This window comes from Chanos chanos, chromosome 15 (assembly GCF_902362185.1).
Source record: "Chanos chanos chromosome 15, fChaCha1.1, whole genome shotgun sequence".
Taxonomy (NCBI): Eukaryota; Metazoa; Chordata; class Actinopteri; order Gonorynchiformes; family Chanidae; genus Chanos; species Chanos chanos.
In genome coordinates this window covers 8,729,887-8,754,865 of record NC_044509.1, presented here as the reverse complement: position 1 = coordinate 8,754,865, position 24,979 = coordinate 8,729,887, and the positions used below count along the sequence as shown (strand labels likewise).

General features: G+C 40.9%; 1 protein-coding gene across 1 annotated transcript in view; it reads right to left on the bottom strand.

The window, feature by feature from the left end:
* Positions 1-8,781: 8,781 nt before the first annotated feature.
* The window catches only part of pcdh1a (protocadherin 1a), a 43,799-nt gene continuing 27,601 nt past the window's right edge, over positions 8,782-24,979 (bottom strand). The window contains exons 3-4 of the mRNA XM_030792968.1: positions 20,431-20,650; positions 8,782-9,155 (exon numbers count right to left, since the gene is read on the bottom strand). Coding sequence (XP_030648828.1) covers positions 8,782-9,155; positions 20,431-20,650 — 594 coding nt within the window. The remainder of the gene's footprint in view (positions 9,156-20,430; positions 20,651-24,979) is intronic.

The window sequence follows — 24,979 nt, the reverse complement described above, 5'->3', positions numbered from 1 at the left end:
GGTGGGGGTATGAGAAAAATTGCCTCGTATGAGTCCACTAAACTGAAAAGAGAGAGAGAGAGAGAGAGAGAGAGAGAGAGAAAGAAAGAAAGAGAGAAATCACAACTCCAGTCCTAAAAATAATAATGTCAAACATGACATATTGAGTCAATACATATTAATATATTGTGAATAAGATATGACTAAATATTAATATCTTATCTTGGGTTTCTTTTCCACCAGATAAGATATTCTTTACCTCAGAAAGTAGTTAATGAGATTGTATGACTGGAAGATCAGACACAGTTTCTTGGTTATTCTCCTCAACAGTCATTGAGTAATGATCTACAGCCAGGAGGAAATCAGTTATTTTGAGAAATTCGAGTAATTGTAGGACCAGATTTTCAAGAACAGTGTTACATGAATAAGATATAGATATGTAGACAGTGTAATGTAGAAAGAATACACTTTCATAAAGACAAAAGCCATGTAAACATATTTGTCAGAAAATGTATTAAGAAAACTTGTTTAGAAGCTGAAATATAGTCATAATGTTTGTAAAAAGTACTAAATTTGCTAGAGCTTAATTTTAAATTTAAGCATCTGCATGACTTTTTTCAAATTCACACTACATGTGTGTATATATTTTACATTGGTGTGCTATGACTAAAGATTGCGTTTTCATGTTTTTCCATGACATATATTAAAGGAAGGTGAAACAGAGTGAAATATTAGGCTGTAGGGAGCCTACAGTGTGTCACAACAAATGTGACAAGACATGTCACCTACTATTATGTGGATTTTTATCACACTGTTAGTGATTTGTCCAAATAACCCTTTCAAATGAGAAGCTTTCAAAAATTCCCTGGAATCAGATCAAGGACTTATGGATGAGAAGGAAAAAAAAAAAAACCTTTGAAATGCTGATTTAAGCAGGCAAAGTCTAAAAGGAAATCGTATAGACAACAGCACTGACAGCAACAGACTGACCTCTCAGATGATGTTTCTCTAATGTGGCACCTGTTCTGGTTATGTGAAAGCTCATGAGCTTTAAATGACTGAAGCTTCAGTCCTGATGTAGAGCATCCAATGTGTTCTGAAAATATGGAAGGCAATCATAAAAGGATGGAAACTGTGGATTTTGATACCTCTCACATTTGTTTGTGGATGGTTTATCGATGAGCTGAAGTTTATGAAACTTGTGGGAGGTTATTATCCACAAAGACAATCTTACAATCGATTTTGCGCTGCATTGTACTTACTGCAATTAAACCACAGGACTCGAAAAGGAATACTGAACAGTCACGTCTCCTGAGACTATAATGATGTTTCAACCATGTTTGTCCCTGCTTCATGTTGTCAAAAGTTTATCTGTAAACATTTCACTTTTGAGAATTGATCCTTTTTCCAGACCAGACATGAATGTGACATTTAATGGAAGTATAGATAAGCCAAGTCCAAACCTCAAGATTAAGTTTTGCTTTTTACAAACAGAAATGACAGATAATCATTTTAGGTGTAGTAGGTATTCTCTAAGAACTGCTATACACTCCTCCAAAAAAAAAAAAAAAAAAAAAAATCGACAACACCTGCTCTGAAAGTATGACACAAATAATTCAATTAAAGTGCTACATATATGGAATAAATATAGCACATGACATAGGCTAAGTAAACCTTAGCACTCTAGGTCCTCTTCAACAAAAATAAAACATTGCTTCCAGCATTTCAGCAGAACTTATGATTGTATAGCAGCTCCACTTCAAATAACTCTGGTAGAAGTTGCCAGTGGTCCATACTGCTATTCTTGGTGAAATCACCTCTAATGACTACTGCTGTAAGTACATCAGACAGCGTGCAACCATGCAAAATGTTGAATAACACTCAGACGTGGGAACAGAAATCCTGATCGCTGTCTGTTGTGAGGTGGATGTGGGTGCATAGCTATAATTGGACACGGATATGAGGGAAAGAGGGGGAAAGGAACACATTGACATTGTAAGGTACAGAATCAGTGGAGTACTAAAGTGGTACCAAAAAAAAAAAAAAAGAGGAACATTGTGCTATTGCTCAAACTGTTTTCACATTGTATGTGTGCTCGGAGATCTGCCTGAAAACCTAGAAACACAGTTAGTAGCAAAAAGCTGGCACTGACCCTACTGTTTCCCTATTAACATCAAACAACTACACAGAAAGACAAAGAGGGTGAGTGCATCCGAGGCCAAATAAATAGACACGTAACGTGTTCTGTAGACAACTGTTCGTCGGAACGCTTTGGAAAAGGCAAACTGTGCTAATTCCATTTGGACAGAGGGTGGGTGGCTAATTAGATTAATACTAGAGTGTCATATTACTTGGGTTTAGAGATGCAAATGAAAAGCTTTAAGTGTAGCGCGCGTGGCGGGTGGGCAGAGAAGTGGTGAGTGAGCCTTCCCTGATGGCAAAGCCATCCAGCAGTCTTCAATGTGTCTCTCTGATTCATGTAATCCGTTAAAAACCCCACTGCATTGGTGGCCTGAACAATACAGAATACACTGTTCAAAAGCAAGACATCAGCTGTAAGCTAAGGGGAAAATGCACTGTACAGACAGAGCAACTCTCTCTGTGGCTGAAAGTCACTTACTCTTGCCCTGTAATGTGAGTTATTGAGCACTTTCATCAAATATTCAGCAGAATGTCTCCAACAAGCTGTGTTCTATGAATAAATCTGGGCAAATCTGTGAGTGACAAACAGTTATTCAATGAGTGATTTCTACTATACTATAACAGGAGTGACTGAGGGAGAAACTGTATCACTATGTGAATGTGTTTGGGCTCACTGAGCTGGTCCATAGATGAGGCTGTTTGTTGACTGGTTTGAAGCAGAGCTTAGGTTGAATTTCTCTCTCTCTCTCTCTCTCTCTCTCTCTCTCTCTCTCTCTTTCTCTTTGTGTCACTCCTGATGGATGGCTCACAGGTATTTCTGGAATCAGTGATGATTGGGAAATTGAGTTCAGGTGGGAGGTAATAGAGTGTTAAATGAGTTAGTGAGACGTTTCATAGATACAACTGAGCAGGAGAAGACCACAATCCTACCTTGCAGAAATGAACCAATAACTGATCAAAAGTGTGTGTGTGTGTGAGTGTGTGTGTGTGTGTGTGTGTGTGTTAAGTAAATGGAGTTGGTATGTGTCTGATATGCAGTTCAGAATCCTCTCAAGTGTAGTTATCGACTTTGCACACAAACTCCTTTAATGATGATGCCATTTAAATTGCTCCATTGATTTTAATGCAGCAATTACATCTTTAGTGTATAAGAGTCAATATAGAAGACACTAATACAAATGGTTGACTATGAGTAGGCTATACTTCAGCAATTTTCTATGAGACTAAAGTGCTTATGATCTGTGAACCACCTTGCTTCACTGAAAAATGACCAATCAATAAAACAGGAGAAAATCTTTTTAAAGCATGATATATTACTTAGAGTTACTTACATTTTCAGTTCAGAGAAAACATCATATGTTTAGTCCTTGGAACTATTTGAAAAAAAAAAAAACACTCCTACTGGATCATTATACCAACCTTGCGGAAATGGCTTTCTGACATGAATCTAATTCTCCATCGATCCGATCATTTCTCAACCTATTTATTTTACAGACATGGCTTTTTTGGAACATCCTTCTTTTTTACACAGCTCATGTCTGCCTTTGGTAAAAAAAAAAAAAAAAAAGGGCTCTTAGGCGCATGTTTTTTCGTACGAGGGAAAGCTGGATATGGGTTTGGGAAACATCACTGTTCGACAGTGTTTAATTGGAGAGTGCATTGAAAGGCAGCCGTCCCCGCCACTGGTTTTATTTCTAATTGCCAGCAGCAGAACGCTTAACGAAGCGAGCAGAGAAGAGCGTGGGTGAGAGAGAGAGAGAGAGAGAGAGAGAGAGAGAGGGAGAGAGGGGGAGAGAGAGAGGGCCAGGTTTCCATGGCAACGACAGATCAACAGCGGCAGTAGCCGAGGGGGTATTTTCATCTTGAAGAAAGGGCTACAAGAGCCCAGTGTTTCACTGCAGAGGCTTTCACAACGCTACAACAAATGCCCCCTGCAACAGAAACTGTTGGCCAAACCACCAACACACCATTTTCTTTTTTTTTTTTTTTTCTTCTTCTTCTTCTTCTTTTTTTTCTTTTTTGGTATGTCTAACATTCTGAAGAGAAATATCTTGGAAGAGAAGTCCTACGGCTGTAACTGTTCGAAATGTTTACACCTCTGCTACTTCAACCGTTAGTTGTAGACATAGAGTACCTTTCAAAATGATAAGCAATCTAATCACACTTCAGGAGATGCAGAACTATATATTCATAAGCAGTTTTTTTTTCCCTCTTCTGTCAGTGATTTATCTTGCAGTTTTCACAATATCCAGAGGGGGTCAGTTTGGGCCTCCTCGATCCCCCTCACGCTGTGAGACTCGCCGACCGCGCTCTTGATGTCTGTTCCATGCCCATTTTTCAGCTATTACTGCAACTCAATTATCTGTGAAATGTTATTATCTTGTCTATGTCTTTTATGTTTTTTTTTTTTTTTTTGGTCACACATTTATTCCTCATTTTTGTACTGCTCAAATCTCAGTAGTTTCATCTATGAAATCTGTAGCTTTAGTGGTATGTGAATTACTCTATGACATATCCTCATAAAACAACAAAAAAAAAACCCATATCATATAAAAACTAAGTTGATTTGTTGTCGTTCATCTTTGCGGTAACATCTTTATGGTTTTATCTTTATTGTATTGCTATGTATTTTTGTGTCTCAAGCCTAACATTTTCTCCAATTTTCACTTGTTTTTTTTGTTCATCTCTCTGTGGGGAAGTGTGAGTTTTTCTTGACTCAAAAAAAAAAAAAAAAAACTAGATCATTTTTATGGCACTGAGCTAACGGGCTAGGGCCTTTATCTGACCACATTAATGCTGATGGATAGGCAGTGTCAGATATCTCTGATGTGCCATGGCTTTACTCTCTTTCAAACACACTGTTCTCTTCTCCAGCACTGGCCAAATCCCTGCGGTCCTAAAAAAAGTGCAACCTCTTTTGCTGTTGAATTGATGACTTGTATAAAAAAGCAAAATACATCAGATGTAGAACAACACACACACACACACACACACACACACACACATAAAATACAATATATAGAAATCATGCCACTGATATCCTCAATATCCTGGCAACCTCCTCAATCAGAATTGATCGATATCCTCAATCAGAATGGGCACAGTGCAGAATAACTTATTCATTCGCGATTAATGATTCAGTACCGCTCTGTGTTATTTTTCTTAATTCTTTTATTACAAAGTTTTTGAAGACTTATTACAAGGGTTGTTTTTTTTTTTGTTGTTTTTTTTTTTTCAACATGCGGAAAACAGAACAAAAACAGAACACGTGAGATTCAAACAAACAGGATAAGACGATCCACTGTTCACAATAAACATAAAATCAGATAAAGCCCTCTGCAGCGGGGAGCCAGTGAATGACTACGGTGCAGGCATAGAACAGCCACATTCACACTGACTCAGCAATGATCAATCCAACCAAGGCAAGATGTGCACATCTCAGTTAAACACTTTACAATTTTTAATATGCCATCGGCTTTTGTCGTAAGATTTAAAAAGCTTCACTTGCATGTACATAAAACTGTACAAAAACAGGGCATCACAAGCATTATTCCTATATAAATATAACCAACAATTAGGATAACAATTTGTAGTCTCCTGCAAGGACATACTTTCAAGGCAGCTGTCTTTATTTTAGGTGAATAGTGACTAAGATGGGTTGTGCAGTGAAGTTAAGTTCATTAAGGGAAAGGTCTGGAACAGATACCAGCACTAACATCTCGGTAAAGAACAGTAAACAATTTCTACCAATTATCTTTGGAATTCATGCTAAACTCACTGCCTGCTTGACAGCACACATGAGGAACGTGGAGATCTATGTACAGAACACCTTCAGAGGATGCTAGCCACAAAACGCACTGTTTATTTATTTTTTTTTTCTTTTTGTTTTTTTTTTCCTCCTATGTAAGAAATCTCACTCTGGAAAAAAAAGAGAACAATTTTTCATTCACTGTGGTCTTGTCACACCCACCAGTCCTTTGCTAGAGACACCAAACAGCAAGAGAGTGTACATCTAAACATCATTATAAAATAACAAATACAATAGGTGAGAACTTTTCATTCTGTACCCCGAAGAGCCTAAAGAACAAAGCAGGTGTCTCGGGGTGGAGTCAAGAGTCAAAACCAGAGATTCAGACTGGAAGAAGTCGAAACCTTTTCTTTTTTTTTTTTTTGTAATAACAGTGTAGAAGAGTCAAAACCAGAGTGCAGACTGAAGATTCAGACATTCAGCTCCAGAGTTACTGCTTACCGGGTCGATACCGTTTCACTCTGCGGAAGTCAGAGAGTGGCTAAACCCTGATGGTGGTGCCGTCGTTACTGGTCATCACTATCTCTCACTCTCTCTTAAGTCCAGGTCAGTGAACCCATGTATAGCCTCTGCTGTGCAGGGAAGCTTTGAACTACCCTAAGCTGTGATTGGAAAGACAGGACAGAGGCAAATTAATTACGATGGATCATAACCCTTTCTGGATTTGTTTTTTTTTTTTTTTTCTTCTTCTTCTTCTTCTTCTTCTTTTTTTTTATCACAGTTGCTAAATTGCTTTGAAAACAGTGTCATGTGCTTTATTTCCTCAAGGCAGGATGATCATTTGCCTTACTTAATAATGGCCATGTCCAGTCATTTCCATATGTTTCTGCTTTAATTATTTTTCCACGTGTTGCCAAAGGCAGTACGAAGAGGTAAGTGCAGCTCAAAATACCACCCTTTAAACGGTTGCAGCAGTTCTGCTGATGGACTTGGATTATCGTGATGCTCTGTGCTCTTCCTCAGGGAGTGTTCGCATATGCCTCTGCCCAAGACTCATTATTCACACTAATTAGGGAGATGTCCACTGCAGGCCCAAACACCCACTACGACCCATCTCTCCTGCATTACAGAACGCGGGAGGTCAGGCTAGGGAAGCGTTGTGGGACTGCAAACCGTGATAAATATAGATGTGACGATACAGCGCTGCTAGGCATGGAGGTGCAATTGTGATATGATTACTCGCGATTACCTAGCCTTCCTTGGAGCAAGCTGTCAGACACCTGTTCCATGATTACATCCAAAATAAGTCATTGTCAGAACAGCTTAAGTCTCAAAAAAAAAAAAAAAATCTCTTTAGTCTTTTCATAATGTGTAGTAAAATAGTAGAAAGGAAAAATAACTATAGAAGTCACCACAGTGCCGCTTGCAACTTTTTTTTTTTTTCTATGAAGGGAAAAACATAACTAGAAACAGAATTAAAAAAAAAATCAATTATGTGTAAAAATATAAATACCTTTTGTTGCCCCCCCCCATATTAGTCATCTCAGATGTTTAATAACATGCATGCTTGACATGCCAGTGAAACCAGACAAGATTATGAGTCAGGATTATCCCTTAGTGATTGTTATCTACAACTCCTTTTTAAGGCATTGGACCATCAGATGGGTTAAAATATTAAAATGTTTTATTTATTTATATATATATATATATATATATATATATATATATATATATGTATATATATATATATAAGAAAATACCTGGCATGGTGAAATAAGCATACAGTCTGAGGACTGTCCAACAATCCTTTTGGATTTACCTCTTAGTGCAGTGACAGTGGGCTGACGGTGAGTGTAACTAGTTTACAAGCTCATTAGATGTTGGCTTTAAAGCACAAATGGACTGTGTTTTGTACCCTACACATCTATTATCTTATTACAGGTGAATGCAGTGCTGGAACCATGTGAGCAAAGTTCACCCTGCCAGAGTGATTTAAAGTCACTGCACGGTAAGAGGTCCAGCGAGGAGAGAGAGGGTTTCACAGTGCTGAAGCTGAGGTGCCAGAGATACTCTTGGGTTACGCTGCATGACAGAGGGGCCCGTGGCCACAAAACTGTCCAGGGTGCTGAAGGTGAGGGTCAGGTCGGCCATAACAGAGCTGGTTCAAGCAGGAAACCTTCCAAACAACGCCGTAAAAACACCCAGGCTTCCCGACTCATCTCACTATCACCTAAAGCAGCAACTGCAGCACCAGCGGCATTAAAGAAATGCTCCAATATCTCAGGCTATTCTCTTTTGTTGTTTTGTTTATGTTTTTGTCTTTTTTTTTTGTTTTTTCTTCAGCTCAAAACCTGACTGAAATATATCATATATACACCATACAAATAAATTTACAGCAATGTACATTTACAAAGAGCACTCTTTTTGACAGAGAGATCAAAAAGTGTTTGACAGTCACTAGGGGCTGTTCACCTGTCATACCAGTAATATCAGGCTATGGCACTACAGTAATGATCACATGTTGTTTTAAGCTTTAGACAACATTCCACAAGCTAACAAAGCTAATGTCAATCACAAAAGTTGGTGTGTTGTGTTTTTACTGTGTTCATTCTTGGTGGCGTTTGAAACCAAAGCACTCCAAGGAAAAATCCGCGAGAAAAAAAAAAGGAAAAAAGAAAAGTTAAATACAGTTATAAATATACAAACGGATGGATAAATAAATAAACGATAAATAAATATACAACTCTATCATACAATTCGATTAATCATAGCCAACTTTTGTGATATTCAAAATGATATTTCATACAGTCCTTGCTCCAGATGACTTCTCAGCTGTGTGTGTCTCTGTGACGTGTTTAGATGTGCACCTATCAGAGGCGGTAGGTGTGGCTTGTTTTTTTTTTTTTTTTTCCTCACAGGTATATCTCTCTTTTGGAGGCATGGGTGCTAGATGGGCTGGTAGGAGGGAATTCTGTGGTCACACTCAGGGGCACCTCCTCCAAGGGGCAGTCCTGACTGGGAGTGTGATCACTGCTTGAGTAGGCACTGCGGGAGGGTGGAAGGCGTGGCCTGTGCTCTTCCCCTCCGAGCCTAGCGCTCCCATTGGCCAGACGTCCAAGGCTCCCTCTCTCCTGGTAAGGCACAAAAGTGGAGAGTTTGGGTGGGTTCCTGGTCTTGCGGACTGGGGAGGGCTGTCCTGGCATCCAACATGCGTCTGAGTGACCCAGCTCACTGCATTCCTGAGTGCAGTTTCCTGTCATAGCAACATCAGGCAAGGAACGGATGTCTACGGGGAATAAAAGAAAGGGGAAAAAATCACAGTCATTTAATTGTATTTCAAAGGGGAAAAAAAAATGCAAGACAAAAAAAAAAAAAAAAACTCCTTCTCTCTGCAGCAGTACATCTCTGCAGGGTGAGAAAGCGAGTGAGTGAACGACTGCAGTTCACCTACAATGAAAGATGGACAATTAATTATGAATACACAAAGAGCTTGTAGTGGTTGCTATGCACTGTGCAATGGTTGCTAAGAGAGGTGCAACCGTTGCTATGCACTGTGCTATTGTTGGTATGCTTTGAGCAGTTGCTTTAATTCATTGATTTTTTGTTAGGCAGTAGTTCCATGTCATATTAGATTGTATTTCAAACTGTTGCTATGGTATTCTAACCAGTATTTGATAGATGTTGGTAGGTTTCTTGGAGGTTGCCAGATAATGTGAACATGTACTGGTTGACAAAAGCAAAGATTCCTGACGGAGAATTCAGGAGATTTTAGACACACACACACACACACACACACACACAGAGGCACACAGACACACACACAGAAATACAGATATAGAATCCTACATATGCCAATAATTGAGATCCACCACAACCCTGAAGGCAAATCCAATGTTATGGGTTGCTGACTGGCAGGTCTGAAATTAGTTTATGCCCTTGATTGCTATCCATTTTTCCATTTCACCGTTCGTAATTAATTAAATAGGGATAAGACCCAGTGACCTCATTTCAACAACCATATCCACAACCTGTGATTGTATCTGAATCATGTTTGCAGTTTTAGTCAATGAAAAGTTACACTAGAGATTCACAAAGCATGCCACGTTCCTCACCATGTACTCAGCATGGTACCCTTGAACATCCTTTGTTTCAAGTTCTACAAGCAGAGATATATTCTATTTTCCACAGAGAAAATTAAGACGAAAAATAGATCCCTAAATGTGTTAGGGATCTCCAGATGGCAACCCCAAGGCAGTCTAAAAAGCCCAGGGGACAAACCACCATTGGCCTTGAACATACTTGCAGTTCTTAAAGTGTTCATTAAAAGATAGTTCTGTGTGGTTCTACAAGCTCAACATAATGGATGAGCTTCCAGCACACTTTCCACAGAGCCACGGGCCTTTTTCATCGGTAGCATAAAACACAAACTCACTGTTCAACCTCCCGAAATAAACAACCAGGAAATACACAGCGGACACGGTAAATACATCAAAGAAAGTCCACAGCAGGTTAAAAGAACCTGGTGATAGAGAGGAAGAAAGGATTCTTTATTCCTCCAAGACCCGTTTTCCACTGGAATAGAGCCTGGAATAAATCAGCTCTTGCCTGTGGAACAAACACATTAGCTCTCTCCAGTCTTGTGTGTTAGCAATAGAGAGTGCAGCTCAGTGAAGCAGACATTTGGAAAAGCTCCACAGACAGAGGGGAAGAGAGACACACAGAAAGAGGAGAGACAGAGAGAGGGAGAGAGAGAGAAAGAGAGAGAAAGAGGGAGAGAGAGAGAATCAGGAGCTAGGAGAGATTGGGCAGTTTGCAGCTATGCCAGGAGGCGGCTTTAAAGAGGAGGTGATTGGATTTAGAGAGCAGGTGATTGGGTTTAGTGGAGAGGTGACTCCATGGCATTTCTCACTCTGTGCACAGCAAATCTTGAGGCTCTAGGTTTGCAAACAGACTGTGTGTGTTGTGGTACCACCCTCCCTTCACCCCACCTCACAAGCCATAGAACATTTCAGTCCCCCCACCCCCTCCCCTCCCCTCCCTCCCTCCCTCCCTCCCCACCCCTTCTTCCCATGGCATGTGGCCTGAGTGACAGGGCGAGAGAGGGGAAGAGAGCAGGCACCCACCAGAGCTTAACCAGGCCAGTAAAACACGCAGAGGGCAGCACATGCACATGTACTCTCCAGGCCTGAAAGATACATGTTAGAGACAGGTTTGCGCAGGGCTTGCATCAGGGGGCCTGTGGGACGGATCAGGGTGTCTGTGGCAGGTTTCCTCTTTGTCTGATTCTCTGCCCAGGGGCACAGGGGAAGCTGCTCTTCATGAGATTTCAGAGGGCTCTCCTGCGTTTGATTCCAGACGTTCCGTTTTTCCCTACCTGCTGCGTCTGAGTGCACCACCGTGCTCTAATCAACTGGAAATTACAGTCCAGTTCACGGAGAGCGGAGACGAAATGCTTGAGAGAACTTGGCTCAAGAAATCTTTGCCCGTTGTAGTTAAATGTACCAAAAAAAAAAAAAAATCTGCATAACGCGGGCAAAATGCTATTTCTAAAAATCAGGAACGTTGTAGATAACGGTAAACAAGAAGCCCGTGTCCTAAGGCAAATATCTTAGACATGATAGATAGTGTTTTTTCCATGACATTCTAAAACTGTCCTGACATTCTGCGTCTACTGAAAATGAACTGTCACCTTCGAGTACATTGTGTTCTCTTCAGAGCAATGCAAATCAAAGAGACGAAGAAAACGAGAGGACCTTGCACAAAGAAATAACTTAATATAAAACAGCAATTTCTGAATGTAGCATGTAATGATAAAGGCAGAAAGGCAAGGGAAAAAACAAAAACAAAAACACAAACAAAAAAAACAAATTTGAGCCACAACGAAACCAGAAATTTGCAAACGGAGGTTCATAAAAACTCCGCATCTCGCGGTAACTGCGCCTTTTATCAAACTCTGAGAGTTTAGAGTAGCAGGTGATTTCTCCCGAGTCAAATAATAGAACAACCCAAATTTAGAGAAAACAAAAACGGGTAAAAATGCTCTTTGAGCACGGGAGATGCTGTGTGAAGACGAAGACACACATCCCTCCACTGATCATTCCTGACTTACCACTCAAAATTCCCCACTTCTATGCAGGCTTTGTCGAGCAAATCTCAGCCTCTAAATTTTTCACTTTAAAAAAATGAAAAGTGTAAAGATTTCGGGGCACATTTGATTCATAATTGAACACATGCCTGGTCTATTTTTCTTACTTATAAGCCTGCTTTGGAATGCATCTTTACTGTTAGTTTGTGAGTCTCTCTGAAGGCCAGCATCTTCCCTGTTGTTTTCTCTTCTGCCCTGCTCCATTTATGTTCTACCCCTACTCCCGCACCAGAGCCCTCTAAATATGAGCAAGAGAGGTCAGTGGACGGCTTCTTCTCAAAGGCCTTCAGATCCTCACCAAGAAAAAAAAAGAAAAGAAAGAAAGATAAAAATAACATCAGAACCTGCCAGTGGTGGGGGCAGAAGAACTAGGACGAGAGAATACAGCACTCTGATTGTTTCATTAGTTCTACTCTTTTGCTGGGTTTTGATCTCTTGTTTGTGGGTAATTTTCCTCTTGGCTGTGGAGTGCCACTCTTTGGCTGTAGTGGAGTGGGTTGGCTTGGTTGTGGTGATTTCTGGCATGATTATGGCCATATCTGGCTAGCGTAAGGCTTATGTTGGCAGTATCAATTTGATATTGGATTGTACAGAGGTAATTAGAGCCATGCTTGGTGGTCTGTGTAATGTGTAACTGCAGTGCTCCCGTAGAATTTGGGAACATTGGGATGTCCACATTGAAATGCCTCTCTCTCTCTGTAGAGTCAGGTGCCATGAAACAAGGTGAACTGTGGGACACCCTCGGCTGCGTGGACAAGAGAGCCTTAAAGGCCAGAACAGTTTCGCTCCTCTGAGTCTTGCTGGAAATAAGGAAGTGCATGTCAGACCTACACAGCTCCAGTCCCTCAAGTGCCATCCATCATCGCAGGGCAGTGCACTTGTTAGCCAGCGCTTCACTGGCTCCCCGTACTGTCGCTCTGTGATGGAGGGACGACCCTCAGGGCCTCTCCGTGATGCCAGTCTGAGCAGCCCAACTGGGGCGGAAGCAGATTTGGCCCGGAGCCACCAAGCTCCCAAAAGCAACCCAACGCTACCTGCTCTGAAACGCTCTGGCATGGGTGAGGTTGGCGACACAGCGGCGGAGGAGCTCTACCTAGAACCATACGCTTCTTCTGATCGTCTAATTACCCTCTGCTGCTTCTCTCCACGAGTCCCCCGCTGCTGCACAGGGATGTCCAACAAAAGCAGCTCTCTCCTGTGCCTGAGCTTCTGAGCTAAGGTAATGGAGACATTATTCTCCCCCCTCCTCATTATAACTTCATACTCTCCAGCCTCAGTTCTCCCACCTCTCATCATAGCCAAATCTGCAGCTTCAGCTCACCAGTCCCTACAGACGACAGAAGCGTACACAGTTTTTTTTTTTTTTTTGTTGTTTTTTTTTTCCAGCAATCTCTTCATGTGACCGCAGACCAAACTCCTCTTATAATATTGCATCTACACATTTCAGCCGTAATATTCAAGCCGCAACTACACATTTCAGCCTTAATATTCCAGCCGCAACTACACATTTACAGGCCTTAATATTCCAGCCGCAACTACACATTTACAGGCCTTAATATTCCAGCCGCAACTACACATTTACAGGCCTTAACATTCCAGCCGCAACTACACATTTACAGGTCTTGCCTGTCTTTTTTTTTCTCTCTCTCTCTCTTATTTTTGTCTCTACAAATATTACACGAAAAAGCTTATCTATGTAATACCAACATATTTTTCCAGGGCCATTTTTCAACATAATGGATTTTAGATTAACAAGTAATTGTTTAATGGTATCTCTTGGTTTTCACATTAGCCATATAAATATTTAAGCCTACAAGAATGTTACATTATGAAGGGTTGATGTATAATAGTGTTTAAACACCTGGACAGTTTATATGGATGATATATATGTTACGCAAACCATACTGATCCGGCTGCTGAATATCAAGGTACATGCCATGTTTCTATTTAATACCAACCTTATACAAAGCAGCTATTTAGACCTGTCTTGCTGTATGATGTAACTTGTGGAAAATCTGGTGTTATCCTTAGGAAACTGAGTGTAAGTAGCAGAAACTAGCACCAAAAAAGCGTATTTCGTGCATTACGACATTCTGACACTATCAGGGTGTAATCATTGTCACAGAGTTGTATACTGAGTGGTAATGTCAGTCCCCCATGAGGAGATAACAGTCTGATTTTATCTGTAAACGGGAAGGCATTCATGCTCCTGTCCTATCACAGCTACTGGAATTAAAATGATCCAGTAGTTGCTATTATCTGCAAGGCATATGCTATATCATTTCACAGTCATTAGGGATAACACTCTAGTCTCAAGGTTGGTGCGCTATAGGGTTTCGCTTTTCTATAGACTTAAAGGATAGAGAGGAGGGGACAAGAATCAAAGATCAAGTAGGACCAGGGAAAGTTCCAAAGCCATTAAAACCTAAGCCAGCATCAGCCAACTCTCATTTGTATCCATTTCCTCTGTGCCATTAATACCAGCCCCCCCCTCCCAAAAAAAAGACTGCATTAAATCATCATCCTTGATGTCAAAGTTTGTGCAAGAGCAGATATTTTAATTTTGCTTCAGTAAGGTACTTCTACTTTCTTGCTTGCTCTGCAATAAAGGAATACACACACACACACACACACACACAAAAGGACAAACTAAAAGCAGCTGATTCTGACTGAGTACAATGGTTGTGCACGAATGTACGTTCGTCTTACGGCCAGATTACCGATGACAACGCGCCTCGGGGGGGGGATCTATCGCATGGAAGCGCATTGTTCACACAGTGCTCCCTTCTCCCTACCGGCCATACCTCCCTGCCCAGAGATGACACAGTCACATGATCTCTCCCCTGTGGTAGTGCTTGTATACTGTCCTGGGAAAGACTGGCACAGGCCCCTGCAATCAATTCTACTAACAGGCAGGGACTTTGACAAGGCCCAACGCCATCTGTCTGAGCCCAGCCATGCCCCGCATCGCCACACCACGCTGGCACCCGGGCAGGAGCCCAAGCTGGCATCCGCAAGACAAACAAGCCCCCTCAGACTCACACTCTGTTCTTCAGTCTGTCTCTTTCTCTTCCCCCCTTTCTCTTGAATTCACATACACAAACACATACATACACACTCTTACAGATATATCACACACAGACACAGACAGATACACACACACACACACACACACACACACACACACACACACATATATAAATGTATACATATGTAGTCTCACTCACTCTCTCACTCCCTCCCTCACACACACACACACACACACACACACAGACACACACACAGACACAGAAGTAATGAGGAAATGTGAGATCTAAGGATCATGTTCAAAAGGGCTTCGCAGGACAGCATCAATAGCTCAGGAAATGACGAAGAATGTTGAAACTACAACTGAAAGTTAAAAAAAAAAAAAAATGACAGGAAAGTTCAAAGGACCTGGTACATTATTAGGCTTCATACAGCACTGGGACATCACACAGCATTGCTAAAGTCCCTCATCATTATGCAAATGCCATTTTATTCCATTTTATCTCTCTCTCCCTCTTGTCCATATGTGCAGTCGTTCCTAGTGTGGCATCAAAGTGAAGCCTTGTCCTGGGCAGCTAGCATACATGTAAATATCTCCATCTGGGGCAGAGCTTTTCTCGCTTCATGACGGGCCAAGCGGCTGAACCTTGGTCACTTTTCATCACTGACCTGTGTAACTATCCAACTGGGATTCAGGAGCGGCTTGTGTAATAACCCCAGTAGGATAGATTGACCTGTATGATCGTCGTGATAGGGTAGACTATAGTGATTTGGAAAAAGTGCTCTTTGGGGACGCGACCCCTGTACCCCTCCCAGCAGAGTGCACATATGTCTTGTGTAATACATCAGATCAAAGCTCACCAGCATCCTTAGGGAGTATTCTGTCAGGAATTGCAAGCAATCCTGAATTATACAACTATTCTTTTAAAGAACAACGCTGAGGCAATCAAGGAAAATAAGCCTTTATAAATGTTTAAAAAAAAAAATAATCATTTCAGATAAACAAGCGATGGTATTGTCTTTCTAAACGGTTGTGATAGATAGAAGCATGTTTGAGAGCGCGTTCACAAATCAAAACTAGCAGCTCTAAATTCCTAATCAGAGTCAAACAACCTCTTATCAAAAAGAATGACTCATCAGTGGAGATCCTTTTCTTTTCTTTATCTTGAACATCAACAAAGCTTGATGAAAGCTGCAATAAGACCAAAATGAGCATTTTCCCCGCATGTCATTGTTCACTTGCTGTCATTCAAGTATGAAACAGAAATGAGTTTTGAACATCCAGCCCTCTGCAGTAGATGAGTCCAATTAAAAGTGTAGATTACAACTCCAAGACTGTTATCTCTGATACGCGGTAAGCATATTCCTCAAATGAATAAATGAAGCGACTTGAAAAATGCTAACGCAAGAGGAAACTTCAAACGAACTTTCCAGTCCAGGTGAAAAGACAAATTGCAACCATTATGTGGTATTCCAAATTCTAACCTCACATTAGGACCATTGTTTATTGAACAATGTAAGACAACATGCAGTGTACATAAATATTTCAATGTAATGACTCTAAAACATACAAAAAGAGGAAAAAAAAATGTTTCGTAGTACATTTATAGTTAAGAGGCGTTTATTAGGCCATGCACTGACAGATTACAGGCTATCTTGAGAAACCCTTTGGGACAATGTTTACAGAGCACTAAATTACACCAAAACCCAGAACCTTCAGACACAGGAAGAGAGGATTTGTACATGCGGAAATAACAGCTGTAACACAGTTAGATATAGTCAAAGCGTGAAAAAAGATGAAAACCAGACTTAATGCTCAGGCCGAAAAGAGAGCTCGACAAATCAATAGCAACAGCTCGTGTAACACAAGCATCAAATAGAGCATCTCAGATTGAAGGAAGACCGTCTGAACCTTCCTCTCTGAGGGCCAGAGCCCAGAGCAATGATAGCGAAGCATGGGAGAAGCTCCCATCTGTAGCAGTGATTCATTTAGTAATGGACCGCACATTTTCACCCACAATCTCAAAAAAAAAAAAAAAAAAAAAAACCTCACATACTCTGGAATTACATCATCCACATGAATCTAAATCCAGATCAAAGCGATACTATAGTAACATAGATCAAAGACAAGTCTCTGCAGCATCCAGCATAAACCTTTGCTGTATAGAGGCAATAAAGTGGTTGAGTGGTATCAGCTCAACAGAGCCATCTGTGTACTATGTGGGCTGGCACAAGAAGGGTCTCATTGAGACTGCATTTCAGCAGCTAGGAATCTGAAGGGATTACAAGATATGAGATTCAGCATAGGCTTGCTACTGTAAATTAAAAAAAAAAAAAAATTCTGAAATTGTAAATCCTACTATGCTAATTTTAAGAGAGTGTTTACATTTCTTAAGAAGCTATGCTTACTGCTGCTTTGCGGCATGAAATGTCTATCAAGGAATTTTCTTTATATGTCAGCCTTTATATTTAAGAATTTTATTGCCATGACATTGTTAGTGAGTCGAGAAAGAAATAAATGAATGAAATTAAATACATTTTATATATATATATATATATATATATAAGCATCCTGAATTTATGTTTTGTCAGATACTGATTGTATTAAGCATGCATTTGAAAGACTTGAGTATGCTCTAATTGTTTTGGGATATAATAAAATCATATTGATAGCATTCATTTCTAGGAGTATATTTGTATTTAAATAGACTTCCAGCCCTGCCAACAATAGTAAGTGGACTACTGGATCCTGCGAATGACCATAATGTAATAAATGGAAGGTATCAAATCGAACTGACTTCAGCACTGGCATAACTCCATCAACAACAATAGCGCAGACAATCTTTCCAAATTTCGATGTCAACATGATATGAAATACGATACTGCAATTGACAATTAATGTTTATCAGAGCTGAGAAGTAGGATGATTGATGAGATGCTTAATGAAAGGCAGATGTAGAATGCTGGGTAGGCTGGCTCTGGGACTTCCATGAGGTTAAAAACATCATATATTATGCACAATATATCAGTGTGGATGAAACTGACTGTTATGTGAAATGCTTCAGTGGTTTTATATGCAAGCACAGGAACTGTTGAGAAGAAAGAGGCATGTTAAGAGAAAAGAAAAGGAAAAAAAAAAAAGAAAATTATAGAGATAATACAAAGATAAAACAGGTGAGAATGGCTACCCTGGATCACAAAATGACAATAATTTCTGATGTGAACCACATGGATGCACACTGCATGTCTACTGTTGATATTACAAAGGTCACAGCGAAACACAGAATACTGCATCGGCGCTATTCCGATTCAGAGATTGAAAATCATAAGTTCCTGTAAAAAAAAAAAAAAAAGAAAAAAGAAAAAAAAAAGGGCACAGTGAATCATAAAACATGGTGCTTTTTTTTGCTCCAGGCCACCATCATGGGCTGAAAATGGAGATTTCACATAACCAAAGGCCACGGTGCATCATGAAACAACGCCATCATCTCAGCTGCGGGCCAAAGATACAGCCGCTCCCAGACTGGAGTTCACATATTGCTTTTCATCTAGCTTAAATGCAGTGACACTCAGAACATTCACCTTCCCCCTTTTCTACCTGTCAATCATCTTCACGGCAGCACACAAAACCCTCCACCAGCCCTGCCTGTCACCCTGTCACTCATATTCAAGTGCAAAAATAAATAAGGAAGAAAAAAAAAACCCAGGACTATTCAGGTAATGCAAGGGGGAGGGTGGAATCCTGTCTTTCTAAATTCTTTTTTTTTTTTTCATCCATCTCTCAGTGTGGGTTCCCTCCATAATCTCCCAGAGGTGAAAATCACATTTTAATTAGGTCTACCTCTGGTTAACAGTTCCCTTTTTTTTCCAGTCTCACAGGCCCCTGTGCACACCCAATGGGCTTTGTGTGGCTGTCACACCAACTCAATTCCAGATCAAAATCTGTCAAATCAAAGATCCAGCCCCGCCCTTTGTCTCTGCATTTTATAATGCGCAATTCCATCCATGGACTTGTTCTCCTGCCACCACCAACAAAGCACATCTTTGTTGTACTGTCCTCTATTCTTTTAAGGCACTTTTGATCTAGATCTCATCCTAGATGTTAGGCAAAGAAGACAACAAAACCATGCATTATACATCATATGTGCTGGGCTCTACATGTGAATGCACGAACGGAAGATTCAGTCAAGCTGCTCATTTGTCTTTCATTTCCTCCTGGCACAGAACAGAGTGCAGTTACGAACAGAACTGACATTTTGGTACCAAAACGTTTCTCAACATCTTTCCTGCGACTATGGAGTTGACAGCCACTCCCCACATGGGGTTTTCTGACTCTCTGTGGGAAATCCACGGGACGCCATGTTTTACAGAGACAGTTTAAAATAGATGTGAAGGGAAGGGCCCATGTTTTTGAGATAAAACGCTAAAGTGGGCTCAGGGAGCCCGTCCAAAATGGCGTTAGCAGTAATTAAGCACGACAGCACTAATGGAGCAAAAAGCAAAGCCGACTGATTAGTGCGGGAAATGTAAATAGTATTTTGAAGGAGTGGTACTGGAACGGCTGTTTAAATTGAACGCCATCAGAAATGAATGTTTGGAGTGCTCCCATGGTAACATTCACTCTTATGACTACGCCATGTAATATGCATTTAGTGTTGCATATTTTGCATTTATAATATAGTTCTGTTTAAAATATAGCATAATATATTGTGCACTGCGTTTTCTATCATAAGTATTAATATCCAACATAATTAATATCCTAGTAATGTGTGGGGTACCAGTTCTTCTCTCTCACACTGTCTTGTTTGATCTTTCTTTTAATCTCTCTCTTTCAAGCTTTCTTGTTATAACTGTTAGAATTCACTTGTCTATACTCAACAACACTCCGATTTGTTGATTTAGGTCAGCGTTAAGTATACCACACATCAGATTATGGATTTAGGGATTCAGCGCGACTTTTTTTGTTCGTGGTCTGTTTTCACCACTCTGTGCTGCAGTGGTACGGGCAGTTTTCCAGTGGGAGGGACCAGTCTTTACAACACACTGTCGTCTGGGCAGATGTCAAACTGCAAATTTATTTGGAGTCCAAATGCTCCATTAGTTCAGGTTTTTAATTAGCACACTTGTGTAAAAGGGTCATTAAGAATGATTTGGAGTTGTGATGGAGGGTTTGCTGATGGAAACGACAGAGACGGTGCTGACTCGACTCTTGACACCACACACATACATTTGCTGCTGCCAAAACAAAGCAAACATAAAGGCAGAAAAAAAAAAAAAAACCCCAGAGAAAACAACGAGGTCCAATTCATTCTACAAACACTGCATCTCTAAATACTTTTTTTTTTTTTTAAGTTTTCTAATTAACACAGAGTAATATAGCAGGTCTTACCATTTTCAGGGTGCTCCATTTCACCAATGCTACCATCGGGAGTGGTCCTCTCATAGTGATCTTCAGGCAAGGCCAATGGTCCAATGCGAGGGCCAGAGGATGACTTACTGCTGGGGGTCTCAGACTCTTCGAGTCCGCTATCATAGTAACTTTGTTGGGAGGAGTCCTGCAGATCCTGCACAGGATTGGCTGTTGAAAACGTCACTCTGCGATGTGGAAGCTGAAATCAAAGAAAGAATTCTAATTATGGCTTTAGTCTCTAAATTGGGTTAATGGACCACTTAAGCTGTAAAATTACACTAAAAAGATGTAATCGTTTTCAATATACTTTATATTAGATATCATCAATGATGAAATACATGGTAAGAGTATTTTCATTCCCAAATCAAATCTAAAACATAAGGAGCAAATGTGAGGAATCATGACTCAGAAAGAGCCATTCACCCACACACACACACACACACACACAGAGGGAGAGGGAGAGAGAGAGAGTGAGAGAGAGAGACTGAGAGAGAGAGAGATGTGTACAGCTCATAAAACAGTGGAAATCACTGATACTGCAGAAAAGCCCCTATTGCCCATTCTGTGTCTGCTTCCATCTGACTGAAGGCAGGTAGAGATCGATAAGCCTGGACTGTAGTCCACCTCCAGCGCCACAGCAAACAGACCCATTTTTACAGCATGAATTAGAACCATTAAGAAAGCCATTTCGGCATATATTAAAGCGCCATTAACAGAGCCATTTAAAACATATAGAGAGCCCATTAACACCGTGCTGTTAATCAGGACAAACTCGACTAAACAGTTTTTCACCACTCCTTATTTATTTATTTATCCATCCACACATCCTCCTTCATTTGTCCTATATTTATAGCCAGTGCTCCAAGGATGCTGTGCATATTCTGATGCATTTTGTAGTTGTGAACACTTGAAACACATATAGCAGGGATTCAAGCATAGACACTTTATCTTGTCTTACTGGTCCCTCGTGCCCTGGTATATTCAGTCAGAGAATGCAGAAGTACATTTGGGAGCATTCTTACTAGTGGGCAATTATAGCTTGCTTAGCAAATTCAAATGGGCTATCATAGCACATGCAGCTTTGTTGCATATCAAAGCTCCACCTCATATGTTTCAGCATATGTTTGCAAGTGAGAGTGTGGCAGGGGAGAAAGGGGGTAAGTCAGAGAGCGAGAGTGTGTGTGTGTCTGTTGGTGTGTGACTGCACTTGGGCGTGTGTGTGTGTGTGTGTGTGTGTGTGTGTGTGGGAGGGAGAGAGAGAGAGAGAGAGAGAGAGAGAGAGAGAGAGTCTTGTCTTGGGGCAAAACCTTTAAATGTATTCTCTCCTTTAATTTTCTTATTAATTTTATTCTTTGATCTGTGAGGAAGTACATTTATACCATTCTTCTGGTAGAATACAGATGTCATACATGAATGTCATTGTTTTATCAATTGTATAATGTGCTTATCACGCTTTGTGGAGGATGCAAATGATACTGCTTGATCTAGTGTAAAGGAATAGAATGTTTACCATGCTTAATGTAGAATGGAAATTGCTTTGTTTGATCTACTGTAGAAGACTATCAAAACTCAGCTTGTAACATATACGCACACAAGAATATTCTCTGTGTATATTAGCATAGTTATGATATCTCAATCAGCATCATAGCATTAAGCTCATCACACAATAATAGTATTCTGAGAGAGCACAGTAATGGTGATTAAAGGTCTCCAAGGCAGGCATATTACTATTTAAATGTAAGGGAGGCATTTACTTGCTTAAATATGGATTCTTGCTTAAACAGCTGCTCCAGGCATCGCTCCAGAGTCAGCATTTTCCCTGAGCACTGGAGCAGAGGCTTGGCACATGGGAGACAGATTCCCCTTTTAGTCTGTGTATGGTACCTCAACGTAATTCTCCTGCAGTGGAAAAGTGTAAGGAGGTCAAAAACTGGGTGGGACGTCTGCTACCGGACATCGGGGGGCAGTCGTGGAAGTGGGGAAAAAAAAGAGAGAACATGGGCTGAAAGGGAGAAGAGAAGAATGCTGAGGACTTGGGTTACTTGTAAATAAAAAAAAAAAAAAAAAAAAAGGAGAGAGAGAGAGAAAGAGGGGTCACAAGCAAGATAGACCGAATGAAGGAGCAACCAGGACACAGCACAGACACGGCAAAGGTGGGAGAAACAGGAGGAGGACCAGAGGACTACAGAACTAGGAACCAAAACGAGACAAAACAACAGGGCAAGCAAGGGACCTTGGCTAGGATTGGAAAATTAATGGCCCAAAAAAAAAAAAAAAAAAAAAAAAAAAAAAAAAAAAGGAGAAGATTTGGAGGCTGTGAATAGATGCTGAGGAAGGGCTCTGGAGACTGGAAAGAGGCAACTTGAAACTGGAGAACGTTTACAGATTATGGGGAATGGACTAGAGGCTGGCAGAGGGAATTAGAGACCAAGAGATACTGGAGGCTTATGTCTTCAGACTAGCGGTTGGCAAACGCCAGAGGATTACAAACAGAGTGGGGTGGCTGGGTTACAGGATGCTACAAGGAGGAGACTAAGAAGGAAGGGGGGGGGAGGGGGGAGGGGGGGGGGGGGGGATGTTGTGCAGGGGAAAACGCCTTGGAGCGAATAATGGAGTACTGGCAGATGTCTATCTATTCATCATGTGCTATGTGTGGTCTGAGGTGAAAAGTGCTTCACAAAAGGAGAAAAAAAAAAAAAAAGCTCTTGCAACAGCTGAACTGCCAGTCCCGCTTCGGCTGTAGGCAGAGCGGAAACGAAAGCTTTTCGTAAGCATGATTCATTCACACCATTACTCCTGCATCCTGTCATATGAAATGGCACGAACAGTGAGATTCGTCATTAGAAGTGGCAGCTAGATTCCCCCCCCCCCTTCTCAGAACTGACCGCAGCCATGCAGGCTTTCGCTATGACAACACTGCAGTGTCTCGTCGGTCCCTGCACCATCTCTAATTGCACAGATTTCTGGGTAAAAAAAGAAAGGGAAAAAAAAAGGCATTCAATAGGGGAGAAGAGGAGCAAGAGAGAGAGGAGGGAGTGCATTTAGTGGTGTTGAAGCCAGATCAATCAAATGGTCAATGGATCTGACTGGTTCTTTTACCAGTCCTCTTTCACTTTTCTCTACACTCTTTCCATAAGACCTTCCATCTCTCTTCACTCCTTCCACTTCTCTCCCTGCCTCGACCAACAGCATTCTTTGCCCTTTGCCTTCCATTGCTCTCTCTCTTTCTCTCTCTCTTTCTCTCTCTCTCTCTCTCTCTCTCTCTCCATGCCCCTCCCCCTTCACATCCTCTGCTTCTCTGCTTGGTGTGTCTCTTTGATAAACCTAGGCTCTTTGAAGACTCCAGTGCCACATTGCTTGCCTCCAAGCTATATCACAAAAAAAAAAAAAAAAGAAAAACTCCAAAAAAGGAGAGGAGAAAGGAGGTGAAAGTCAGATAGAAAATAAAAAAACAGATCCGCATCCAGAGTTCCTCCTCTTATGCTTCACTCTCTATGATTTTATGCTTGCTGCATCTCTTCAGAGGTGCACTCCTTCATTGTCATATTTGTTCCTGCAGCTCATTTTTCCTGTGCTCTACATGCCTTCAGAGGAACCGGTTCATTGATCTTCACACATGCCTGAAGCACTGCAGCCGCAGCCTCCTCACAAATGCTTTAACTAACTCTGAATGCCACAATTTATACAAGAACTTTAACGAACTGTGAAAACAAGAGTTTGCACGAGAAGTGACACGAACAGCGAACGCTCAAGTTCACTTAAGAGCTTAAACTAACTGTGAACGTTCAAATTTGAGAAAGGGAAGAAAGAGAAAAAAAACAAAAAAACAAAAAAAAAAACAACAACTTTAAGTAGCTGAGCGGGAGTTCAAAATCAACTTTAATTAGTGGAGAATCTCCACGTTTACTTCATAAATTTTTACAAACGCGTAAGAAAGAAACCACAAAACTCTGTTTCACTTACTGATTGTTTTAACCACCATGTTTTAAAGCGTGGCTTTACAACTTCTTCTAAGTCTTTTTTAAACAAATTTCAGAGAGTTTGCTCTGTCTGATCAAAATGGCTGCTGTATACGACCCTAATCTGAACCCGGGTACCATCTGCTGGTCACATACATTTCCTGTCCATCAATTGGACAATGAGAGAAAAGTGAAAGCCCTCTCCATTCCCCTCTAATCGACATACGGTGTTTACACCTCTCAGTCACACCTCTCTATTCTTCACACCACCTTTACATCCCGTACCTTTCTCCCCAGCCCGTCCTCTATCTCTGTGTGTCACTCTCTCACTTTTTTCTTCACTCTCCACCTGTCTTTTTGCTTCCCTCTCTCTGTCTCTCACACAGTAGCGGCCATTGGGATTTAGAGGAAATTGAATTGAATTATGAAGGAATTTCTCGGCACCACGATTGGCATCATTTCCCCTTCACAATAGAACATCATTCTCATATCTCTCAGTATGAGGGAATGAAAACAGGCCAAGCGCCATTCTTTCTCTCATCCTTTTAAATTGAATTTTTCATATCACC